The sequence below is a fragment of the Trachurus japonicus genome, chromosome 14 (genome assembly GCF_045865225.1).
Source record: "Trachurus japonicus isolate A0001 chromosome 14, Traja_1.0".
Lineage (NCBI taxonomy): Eukaryota > Metazoa > Chordata > Actinopteri > Carangiformes > Carangidae > Trachurus > Trachurus japonicus.
The window spans coordinates 12,447,338-12,459,989 of NC_140920.1; the positions used below are offsets into that span (position 1 = coordinate 12,447,338).

General features: G+C 40.5%; 1 protein-coding gene across 3 annotated transcripts in view; it reads right to left on the bottom strand.

The window, feature by feature from the left end:
* Positions 1-12,652, bottom strand: part of LOC146974351 (roundabout homolog 1-like) — a 79,520-nt gene that overhangs the window by 65,948 nt on the left and 920 nt on the right. For 2 of the 3 annotated variants that reach the window (XM_085797553.1, XM_085797552.1), the window contains exon 1: positions 7,346-8,342. In XM_085797553.1, coding sequence (XP_085653679.1) covers positions 7,346-7,406 — 61 coding nt within the window. In that variant the 5' untranslated portion in view covers positions 7,407-8,342. Of the gene's footprint in view, positions 1-7,345; positions 8,343-11,702; positions 11,796-12,652 lie in introns of those variants that run through there. The other variant, XM_085797551.1, reaches the window with a different exon arrangement.

Below are 12,652 nucleotides of genomic sequence, written 5' to 3' on the forward strand. Positions count from 1 at the left end.
TAAAGCTGTCCTTTCAAAATATTAATCCTCCCAATTACTCTCAAACGCAAGTCCTAGAGGAATATAGCACCAGTACATACCACTGCAGTACTTCAATCAGTGTTGGCACAGACAGACAAGCTGGGTCACGTGGGTGCAACAGTTTGTTTTTCTTGTTTGTTTGTTTTTCAGACACAGCAATTTCCTCAGCCCATCTTCATTATGGGAGGATGAAAAAATATGGATTTGCATATGAACCACAAAAATCATCTGTGTAATGTCTTTCTTACTACTTATGAAATCTCAATACTATGGAGAGCAGATTTATTTACAGAAGTAATTATCCAAAGTGCCTCAGCACACAGCCGTGGCAGGACACTGACCTCAGAACAGGAAACTAAGGCAAAAGAAGTACAAACAGCCCCAGAGAAAACCACAAACCCACGGGAATTTCTCATCTTAGAAGCTCATGTATCCGGATGAGCATGGTCAGTGGTTCACTGTTAAGGATCTCTTGACCGTTTCTTTTGTGAAAAAACTGGGGGTAGCACGTTGAAGGTGACAAGATTAAACAAATCAGCTTTATCTAGCCATCTGTGGTTACTCTGAAAACTTCATTTTGTTTTCCTATGTGATGTGATCTGTGACCTCAAGGATGCAACCATTTGAAACAATTTTTCTAAGTCTAATTAACGCATCATTTAATGACAATAATTTGGTTAGAACATATTTTATCTGGTTGATTAAACACACTGCTGGGGAAGATCCTTTCTGAGTTTATGTTTAGCTTTATGCTTTTACTTAATGAAATCAAGTTGTCATATTGGATTAATTACATTATCTGTTTTCGTATTATGCTTATAGTATGTTGCTATTAAATCCAAGAAGGCCATAAAACAACTGAAAATGATAACTGAATAAATTAAAAATGCTTGATTTTTCTTTTTTTTTTTAAGATGAGCAGAAAAGGACAGCAAAATAGTATAGTAGGAGGATCCTTCGGGCAAGGAACCTGCTACCTTGGCAGGGGAGTGAGATGGTTATCGATCCCTCTCAAAATGAAAAGTTGTGTGAATGTGTGTGCGGGAGTGTGAACGGCGTATCTGCGAGCCTGTGCAAAGGTGTGATGACCTGTGAACTGTGGACCCACAGGCACTTATTAAAGCTCTCAGTAGCCTCCCTTCCCCTGCGGTTGGCAACTGTGTTCGGCCTCACGGCACCTCAGGAAAACAATGAGTAAACAAGGGAAGCAATCCTGAATCACAGCTTTCAGCACATGATTTGAAAACACACATTAAAAAACCAGCTTTCACTAACACCATTACATATGCATTTATGCACATTCAGTCAGAGGCAAATAATTCAAGCAATGTCTGCAGGGGTTTGAGAGACAAGAGAGAGGCATATTCTGCCTCAGCGTTTGCTGGTGGACAAAGTTCTTATGAGCATATTTTTAGGTAACAATCATCTCAAAAACATTAATATGGGCTGACTCTGTGGATGCATTGTGGGTGAGCACAAGATAATCATCTGACTGTCAAAATACGGATATGATACAACAATGAACCTCAATGAATGAATCAGGGGCGCAGATAGGTTTTTGAAACTGGGGGGGACAAATTTAGGGTCAGGTTGATTTGGTTTTGTGTATGTCATTATGTCAATCTCCTCTCCCTTTCCTCCATCTGCCACTGGCCTTGCCGTCCCGTCTCCTTCTCTCTCTCTTTCTTCTGTCCCTCCCTCTTCTCCCTCTCTCCCTTCTGCCTCTTCAAGCTGTAGATCTAATGCACAACTAGGCCTACTGCTGCTACCCTCCAGTGGATCGCTTTCAGTTTCACCTCCCTCACTGCCATCTTCAGGAACTACCTGCAGGCCAGGACCATGACAACATTTTAACATAGCATAAACAAACATTATAACTGCTTTAAGGCATTAGCGCCATTGGCAGTAATTTAACATGGGCATACCTACAGGCTACCACAGAGGCTACCAGTCCCAGGAGCCATATCTCTACTAGAGATTATAAGATTCCATATGGATAATATGCCAATATAATGTGTTGCTATGGTGGCCAAACTTCCTGTCTGCATAAATGAGCCTGCCTGTCAACCAACATCACAGTACAAGCATTTTATTTTAATAAGCTTAAAATAATAAAATATATGTTATTTTGTGTAGTGCATTTTTGTCTATAATGGTTAGTAATGCCTACAAAGTTCAATTCTGGACTCTAAAAAATAATTAACTGTGTCTGTAAGGCGAGATAATAACAAGCTAACAGGCTCAGTCATTCAAATTCAATGGAGGTGATGTATGACAACAACACAATAATTGTGTTAAATACTGATTCACCTTAAATGGAACACATTGCGCCGAGTGTTAGTAACTAAAATAACAGTTCACGGTTTAAAATGATGACGTTAGCAATCGCTGTTGAAACTGTAACCTAACAACTTAGAGTCTAGACCATTAGGCTTGGCAATATCACGGATTCAAGCAGGCCTACACATTTCCAGAAGACCCCAGAAAGCTGCAATGGACGATTTAATTGATAATAAATAAATGCATAAAGGTTTCCCCCTCCCCTCCCCCTTGTGAAATTGGTCTCTCTTCCTCTATTCTCACTCTGTGTCTCTACTACGATTTTACTTCCACGGCGAGATTTCTTTGAACAGACAGACTACCAACAAAAATTGCAAGGTGATATGATAACGTTTATAATAACACACAGTTTACTTACAGTTGATGCTTTTTGAAAAAACGATGCAATCGTTTTCTGCTTTTTGGGTTTGGCTGGCCTCATCTTGCATGCCGTTTTGTTGTTGGTAGTTCTAGGTTATGGGGTCCTAAACTAGGAGCTGTCCCACTGATGCCTGTCATATGCGTTCTGGGTAACTATGGTAACCAGGCTTGAGACGACGCAGCCTACCCAGCTCAACAACCGAATACAGGAGTGTAATACCGTTTCTCGCCACATAGCCCATACGCGTCCAGAGAGGCGCTATTTCGCATTTTTTTCGCATTTTTTTGCATTTTATGAGATTTTTCTCTCCATAAAAGTGAGGGGGACGGATCCAAGTGAATCAGAATCTGGGGGTGTCGAGTCCCACCTGTCCCACCCTCTATCTGCGCCCCTGGAATGAATCCACAGTTGATGGATCCCAAGGATGGCTGAGATGAATTGCTTAAAAGCCTGAATGCCATTTAAAGCTAAAAACCAAAGTGTTCCAGCATTTAAAAAATATACATAAGAACTGAGAGAGCACATGGTAAATCAGCATGCAACCTTGCACCTTTCTTTAAAAAAAAGGAAAACTGCAGTTTCAGCAGATTCTAGGGGGTACATTATGAATACATTTCTTATACTCTCTATTCTGTTCCTACATGACATGTTGGTTCCAACCAAATGAGCAGCACTTAGTGGTAAGGCTCTCCTACCAAACTGGTCTCCAGTGAAGCTTATTAGTTGCCTTTTCAAAGGAAGAAAACAGGGGAAACTGACAATTTCATTCGACAAACAAAGGAATCCTCATCAGCATACAAAGATGTCTTATCAGTCCCATCATCCATAGCGAAGAGCTCCTCATTAGTAGTGCGACTCAGCTCATCACTGTCACCATCACAAAGCCTATAGGGAGTCTTGTTAGCTTAGGGGGCAACGCAGCGAGCCAGCATCCCCCCAATCAAGTCATCATTGCTTAAGGTCCAGCGTTCTGTAACAAGTGCCGGGCTGCATTTTGGCCCACGACAGTCAACCTCTTGCAGCCTTGAGTGTCAGTCGCCAAAGCAGCATCAGTAAGTACATGTGAACTCTGACCTGTGTACAACCAACTCCAGCCGGCCAGCCAGATGTCTCAGTTAAACTCTTCCCCATGGGGTTGCTGCACACACCAGTGATGGAATTAGGCTGTGTCCTGCTGGTCTGTGAGCCCCTCTTGTACTTGCTTCTCTACTAATAACACATGGAGGGGAGGGTATTTAAAGGTAAAATGTGCCTCAGAGGACCTCACTCGCTTATTGCTAAAGTAATTAGCCTAGTTATTAGCTTAGCCGATACAGTCATGGAGATATTAATACTTTACTGTGCTCTGAAAGCGCAGCAGTGACAGCCACTTAAAAAAGGAATAACAGGAAGGGCCAATCCTTTGTCTCCCAATTGTTTTACAAAGTGTTTGCAGACCATCAAACTAAACAGGTAGAATGGCGAGCCAAGACGCAGCGTCACTCTGGGGATGCATAATTAAGATCTGTGGAATGAAAAGGACAAAGCTGTCTCGACATGAGCATATGCTTTTAATGGCCATCATTTAGATTATTATGTATCATCCAATTACTGTTGGCAGATTTATTATGCAGAGATTAAACTCTCAACTACGGGGAGTTCCAGCTTCCCCTTTAGTTTCTGAGTACCATGAAGTCACTTAACAGCACAGCTTTAAGAGCTCCATGCTTTAATGATGGACCACTGTACCAAGGGAATTACTTGGTATAGGCTACATCAAACATAAATCGGGTGGAAAAAACATGTAATCATTCTGGCTGCAATTGGTTAAGTAGGGATCATTTTCAAGGATGGGCATGAAAACCTGGCAGTCACCCCAGCTATGATGTCTAAAAGTCCCTGTAATCTATCATGGGATCAGGATGTGGTACAAACATACACTCATAGGTTCAAACAGGGGCATTGCTATGTACATCGACTATACACCTTATCACCTCCCCCAGCACATGTTTTGTCTTAAATATGCAGTACTTGGCTTGGTCGGTGGGCATCATTCAGTGTCTAATCCACTGCATTGGTCATAAAGAAAGAAGTGCCTGATGTGCCATTGTCTAAATAAACAGTGAATTTGTATGTGGGCTTCCAGTGAGCATTTAGTTTTATGTCAGGGATTTTCATGTGAATCACACAGTTGTTGGGGGTAATTAACTTCTTCTTTAACTTTGAAGTTTCCCCACAGGTGCCTATGGTACATCTTCAATTTCAAATCCATGCTGTTTCATATTGGTCCAGGATCAGAGGCTTTACCGAAGAAGCAACATAACAGGACAATATTCATGACAAAAGCACAAACCTCCTTTAAACTCCCTGAATGCCTGGATCGCGAGGTTACAGAGTTTGTCAGTGTGGAAACGTAGAGACAACAAACTGGAAAATTGGTGTCATTCGTATTTTTGTGCATTTGATGTGGATAGGCAAGACTCGCTATGTTTCCTTTTTTGAGTTACCACTGAAGTTTAAGAAAAGAGTCGGTAAAAGCCTGTATTACATCCACATGTTAACACTGTACCGCTTCTCCTCAGAGAAGCTAGGAGGAGCATATGGTACATTATATTTGGTTTCTAAAATGTTATACATAAACCTTATCCTGACATCTTAAGTTTAAAGAATGGTAGCACATCCAAGAATAAGGGGGCGTGTTAGACCCACATCTTCTCAAATTGGATAAATTATTTCAGCCCTCTGTAGAAAAGAATGTTTCTCTATAGAAGTCCAGCACTAAATAAAGCCATCAGTCAGTGTCAGACACTAATGGAAGCTCGAGGGCTGAAAATATATTGTTCTTTTTTCAGTCAGTGGCCACTGGTAATGTTACTGACAGCTGTCTTTGTCTTACACAGTGAACAGGACTGGCACCAAGGGAATTTGAGGGACTTAAAAAAACATTTGGGTTTCCTTGTCTATCTAAGCCAGGTGTTGATTGACAGCTTCTTAGATTACTGTTAAATGTTATGGGAAGAATATCATTTTGTATGTTTTAGTTTAACACTAATATGTTTAAGATTTAACCCAAAAGCCATACAGTGTTTTTTTTTTAATGTCGTTTTTAATAATTGAGGGATTTATTATTATTATTATTATTCTATATGTGGTGTGCTGTTGTACCTTTTGTTTAACCACATGTATTTTTGTGGGCAGTGAATAAACTCCTCCCTCGAGGTGGAGACCTTCAAAAATCATCCAGGCTTAACTACCTTATTCTCAAATAGCTGTATTCTATGTTATCTTGGCTGAAGCTACCAAATCCTACATGGTGTAGTGTCACTATACTTTACATAACATTACATAGTATGTCTTGTAAGTCATGGTCGGAGGAGGATGCATTATGGGGCTCCTTCAAAGGTTACACCTGCAAAGTATGATGATGAACTGGGTAGGACAATGTGGCTAACATCAACTGTAAAAAAAAAAAAAAAAAAAAAGACTGAGGAACAGTATCCAGAAATCTCATAAGTCTGTTGACAGCAACACAACAAAAAACTTTTCCCTGACAATGTGACTCAGCCTCATCTGCAATTGTCAACATTTTGCTTGAGGTAATTTCCCTGGCGTGAACTTTGACCCTCCAACAGGAATACAGCACCTACTACACAACATGTAGGCTATAACACAAAGCCACCTCTGTGGCTCTGTTTCAGATTTCACATGATAAGCATCATGTCTGACAATTAATCAAATGTTAGTTTTTCAACATAAATGTCCCAGCACTTTCGCCATACTGCACACAATGCATCTTGCCTGTCGTGGGAATTCTTTTGTCCCTATTGCTCTCTTTATGGCCTTGTGTTTTTTGTTTTGTTTTTTTCCTTTTATGAATTTTGTTTTTTTTTATTTTGTATTCATTCATAGACCCAAGAACGGTTGGAAACTAGCATATTCGCTAACACCTTCACATTTACAGAAATGTGGATTCATGTGCCTTGTCCTTGTGAATAATTATGAAAACACTAGATCGCATTTTGGAGATGACACATTCTCAAGTGAAGTTACTTGATAGGTTTCAGTGTGAATTTTATTTTCTAGTTATGACTCCACTTTGCAGAATAACTCCATTGTAAATGGAGTCTTATAACATACCCTAACTGATCTATCTTGTGTAAAAGAAACAGGCTAAGTCACTGTCCCTCATTAACCTGCAGCTCAAGTGATGTACTGTACAGCAGCTGATTTTATCATATGCATAAAACAACATGCTCTAACATAAACCTCACTCCCTTTTTTCCTTTCAGACTCTTACTGTGGCAATTAATTTCCACTGCTGTGATAAGCCCTGCTTCTGAATGGCTGTTTCACTGGGCTGAGGCAATTACAGATAGATGGGTCACTTTGAGCAAAGCAGCCAGTAAGCAGCATGGGTCAGGGTGCCACATACTGATACTGCTGGCTACGCCAAGAAAAGGTGACCTGAGTACCTGCAGGGTGCCATGACAGATCAAACTTAGCACATTCATCACCTCCTCTCCCCCTCTCTCTCTCTCTGCTTCTACTTCCATTAACCCACTCTTTCTGTGTACAGAGCACGTTAGGAACTCCCATTCCTCAAAATACATGAAAACATGTTTGGGGAAAATAATTAACTCATACCTGAAGAAATCTGTAGAAATGCCAGTAGACAATAAATTGCCGTTAAGAAGGCAGGCATCATTCAAGGGCAGCTGGAAACGGTGTAAATCCAGTTAGAATCATCTAAATCGCAACTTCTGCTGCAGAGCCGATGATGGGGATCAGGGGTGGAGGAGAGTTTCTGAACTCCGCGGCAATAAAAGACAGTAATGTTCAGAACTGCTCCTCGGAGAGACAATTTCTGTTTGAAGCAAAGTTCACATCAGTCGGAGGCATCGTTTACTCGCAAAGTAATCCACTCAACGCCACTTGGATTTCTCCCACTCCTGTCGAACTCCTCACTTCTTCCGAATAAAGCTGATAACTTCGCGGAATTCATGGGTTATCTGCTGCGCGACTAGTTCCACTTGAAGGGAAAGAACGGTGAGAGCGGGGATCCAAAAGAGCACCGGCGTCCAGTTGCACTCACTTTAAAGGTTTTAAATGTGTAGTTTACGCCGGTTTAGTGGGACTGGCGCTGGTTGGATGAGGCGCCGTGCGTCTCTGCGCTCAGCGCTGCTTTGGTTTTCCTACCCAGTCAGAGGCTTTTTCTGCTGTGCAGCGGAGATTCCTGCGAGTCAGGCACCATTTAACCGCATAAGGATACATTCACAACGCGAGGCTCCACTAGCTTTTTGCACTGAGCTTGTCCCATATAAAGAAAAAGTAAAAGGAACAACCAGGCTGCAGCAGCCTAATAAATGTTAGAAAACATTCAACATTTCTGCACAGTAGAGATTTATTGTCTAGTTAGAAGATTAAATATTGCAGACCATGTGTCACAGAACCCATCCCCACAGGTCTAAGTCAAGCCATCTCCAGTTAAATGAATGACAGCAGCCTGCACTACACCATGAAACCTGGTGGCTGCACCAATTAAACACGTTATTTTAGGTGTCCATCAATACCCAGTACAGTAAGGAGAGGCTTATATGAAATTCAGATTCCCTAACCAAAAATGTATTTAATATTTTAAAGTATATCCATGCATGGTTGAAAGGGAATATCATATGACCTTGATAAATGGTTTATACTATTTTTATCCTCCTGTCAAGACAGTCAAGACAGAGGGAGGTGTACTTTCAGTGTGTCCTTATTAAGGGACCTAAAGGGAGCAGCTCAGGCAGAAAAAGTGCTGTATTCTTAATGAGCCAGTAACATGTGTCTTTATCCACACAGGGCAGCAACAGCAGCACTGTGCTTCTTCTTTCCTTGACAAAAATCAATCAGCTTTCCTCCCTGTGACCTCTCAACACACCACTGGGAAATTAGATAACATTGTAAGTATATTAGAATTGAATTAACAACCGAAGATATTATGTCTTAATATAAAACATGTAGAAGTAATAACTGCATACCCTCGACGATAATATAGTCAAAATAAGAACTATCTGAAATGAGAAAGATGAAACCACTTTATCACTGAACAAAGCTCAGACATGTCTGTTTTTGTCTGAGTAGGTCAGCACTCCCTCTGCTGGCCGTAAGGCTGAAGTACAATCTGGTGGTGAAGGCTGTAACAGCAGAACCTCATTGTTACTGTAATATAATGAAGGTTCATTCAATCCAACTGGTTTTCTCTATATCCCCTGCATTTTCAGCAGTATAATCAATTCTGTTAAAAATGGTCAGAGTTTTCGAGGATTTTTGTTTTTAACATGACTGATACTTTCACATTTCTATTTGTATGCTATTACTCCACATAACTCCAAACACCTCCTCCCCACAGCCATATAAGAATAAGCTCCAGGGCTAAATGATATACTACGAAATGAAAAAGTATATTATCCATGTGTAATTTCTTCAATAAAAAGCATGGACTTGAAAATCCCTTCCCACATCCTTCTTTTTTTAATTTTTTTATTACAAAGTAAGTAAATTTAGTATATTCAAAGAAATTCAAACTCTCTGCCTTGCTCACACACCACAGCAAAAACATGTGATGCCTCTGGTCTTTTAAGTTACATTTGAACTGAACATAGTTTACTTACTGTCCCTCTGTGCCCTCTTGCCTCAAATCCTGTAATTGGCCATTGTAGACAACTGGTGGCCCTGCTGAATGCAGTCAGCTCTATAAAGAGAGCCATCACAGCACACATCCCCTCTACTCTCTTGTTATTCCCACAAGACAACGGCACTGACATATATGTACAGTTGTTCCATGTGTATTGCCATTTCCCTCATTATTTACCCTTAGGTCTTTGCTGCATTTCGCTATTGTGTGTATTTTTCCCTAGGGAGTCTCTGTTTGTTCACATTTTGTTATGTCTTCCAAGTGAATATTGTGCCCACTGTTTGAGTCTGGCAGCCCTGTTGGCTGAGGCTGAATGGCTGCAGTGGTGCAACATATTGTCGAGGACAATATGGTCCTGGTCATGCAATAAAAACAGCTAAATCAGTTGAGTTTAATCTCACATAATTAATAGGAATAAGCTGGCTACCAGCAGAGAAGGGCTAAAGTGCAGATAGCTAGAGGGTTCATCATTAAGTTCTTGCTTTATATACATACATGGCCTCTGTATCACAACAAGTGCAGTGCACACAGCTAAATACAGGGTTTGTGATTTCTGTTGTGCATCTCACAATTGGTCACAATCCAAAGCGTCAAAATTTCCAGGAACAGATGGTGGAAAAACGGACACAAAGACACACGCGCCTTCATGGCAACACAACACATTAAATGGCAAAGGATTTTAAGGAGATGGTGCCAAACACTCAGGCCTATTTTTATTTCTTTCACTCCAAGGTAGTTCTCCAGTTGGTTCGAAGCCAGGAGAGAGAATATCTCCAAAAAGCACAAAGCCAAATCCCCCAAAAAATATTTATGAAGGAATAAATAATTTGGAATCTCCACAGAGCAACAAACCTGGCCTCAGCTGCTCCTCCATTAGTCACAGTTCTGTCCATGAAAGTACTGACAGCTTTTAAATCATTCTGTCTATACCTAATATCAGAATATCTGGCAAATGCACTGTATGAACTGTGTGGCTGTATTAATGGACAGATATGTGTGGAACACATCGCTGCCATTAGCGACTTCTCTACCTACATTATTTCCTCCATCCCGGCTTTTTATTTTCTATGCTGACTCTCCACTCTCAGTCGTTCCCTATTATTCGTGACAGCTCTTCAGGTCTGTCATTTCTCCCAACTTGTTGATATCGTTGCCCATTTGTCAGCGCCTCTCACTGCACATCACCGCAGTCGCTCAGGGTCATACAAAGTGTTGAAGCAAAATGAGAGTCAGCCTTCACATTCACAGTGCACAGCACAATGGAAAAAGCTGATGCAACAGCTCATGCCTCCGCTTCTCCTCTCTGTCTCCTTCCAAAATTGGCAAACTGGCAGCCACCCGGATGGTCTTATTAGCCGTAAAGACTCGGACATCCTTTCAACTTCTCACAATCTCACTGTCAGCCTTCTTTCCCCCTCTGGGCCACAAAGACTTTACATATGAATAAAGATGAAGGCTTTTTATCTTGAGAGGTGAAACAGGAAGATCATGAGTCAAATTTTCAACCACACGAACAACAATGGATATAAGCCAAAAGGCTCCAATTTAGATTCCATAAAAGTACAGAAAGAAAAACATTTTTATGTTGCCCATTAAACATAAAAGGCCAAAAATTATTATTATTTTATTTTCTAATTCTCTTTTGTGCTCTACAGTAACTAACTAAAATTTGCTCCAGGTGGCAGAGAGACTGTTCATCCTATAACCTGGATTTTGTGATCTTTCAACCACAGAGGCAACAGGGAGAGGAGAGCCCTTAAACATTTAGCTTTGTTCTGTCTCACTACATCCCGTGTCAGAGCCCTTACCATAAAATATCAAAGCAAAGGGGGAGAGGGCACTGAAGTGTGTTGGCTTTGGACACAGCACTTGAGGTCTACAGCTGCTGAACTAGCATTAAGTGGTATTAGAGTCTTTGTCAGCAAAAGGAAAACACAGTCTTCCTCCTGGGAACTGGATTCAACGTTGTATCTTTCAAAGGACAAATACGGAAACAGAACAACCAGGAGCGGGACATTACTGACTGCAGGCTTCGTCTGAGGCTCACTTAAGAAATTTCTCTGAAGACCTTTTTATGAGATAAAAACCCCTGACAAAAACAGAACAAATTGATATGATGAAATAGATCTTTCATTTGACTATGACAGTATTTTTTAATCTAAGTAAATGCAAGTGCATTTTTGATTTGAAGGTGTGAGTGTAGAATAGGCTACACTTTCCTAGTAGGAAATACGACAGTAACACAGGCATAGTGTGCCGTGCTGCACATTGCTGCTCCATATCAAACAGATTTGTACAAATAACATATTGGCATATGCACCGTACCTTTGTATCCCAGGCTATTGTCTTGCTCAGGCCCTTCCTCAGATGCAGTTGTCTGGGCGATGACCTCGTGTTTATCTCTGTGTTTATCAGGATCTGTTTGTATGGACAAAACAAAAGTGGGTTATGATTTTATGATTTTATTTATTTTTTGGTCAGCCTCACCCTTTGTTTTGTTCTGGTGTTAACGGGAAACGAAGGGAACAAATCTCACTAGTGATGAATGAGCACAAGGGCCAACGGTTAAAAAGCAAACAACATGTGGAGTGATCATCCTATACTTTCATACGCAGCAAAGTGGATTGCCAGATTTATAACATCATCATCATTAATTTACAGCATACTTTCAAAACCACTAAGTGTGTTGAGGATCCACAGTGATCGGTTACATGGATGAAATACAGCATTCCTAAAGATGCTGCAGAGCAGCTGCAGTGACAATGACATAAGTGGTTATGCAAATTACCTGAATACATTTTATCCTGCCCCAGTGTATAATTACCCTTTATGTCAACAAAGCATTTTATGAACTTCTTTTGGCATTGTAAAGAAAAATAAAAACTTAATTCAATTCAATTCCGATGATGACTCATCAAGTTGACGTTTGTTTAAGATTATTGTTGTTTTTAAATAGATTTATGAGATATTTCCCTTGCTAGCAGATGAATAAATATTGCTCTGGAAGCACATTATAAGAGCATCAGTGCTGTGAGATGCAATTAAATTTAATCATGAAGTCACAGAAGGGTGAGGTGTGAACGCATGAGCCACTGGAGGAATGTGATCTCTTTTGTGTAGGCAGAAACTAAACGTAATGCCACAGACTTTGGAAGCTGCAGAGTACTAATTGAAATTCAGTTGTGCAACCAGACTTTTAATTCTCATGTATGTATATTTATATAACTCCCACAATCTGAAATATTATGTCCTATTATTATTCATAAACTGAATAA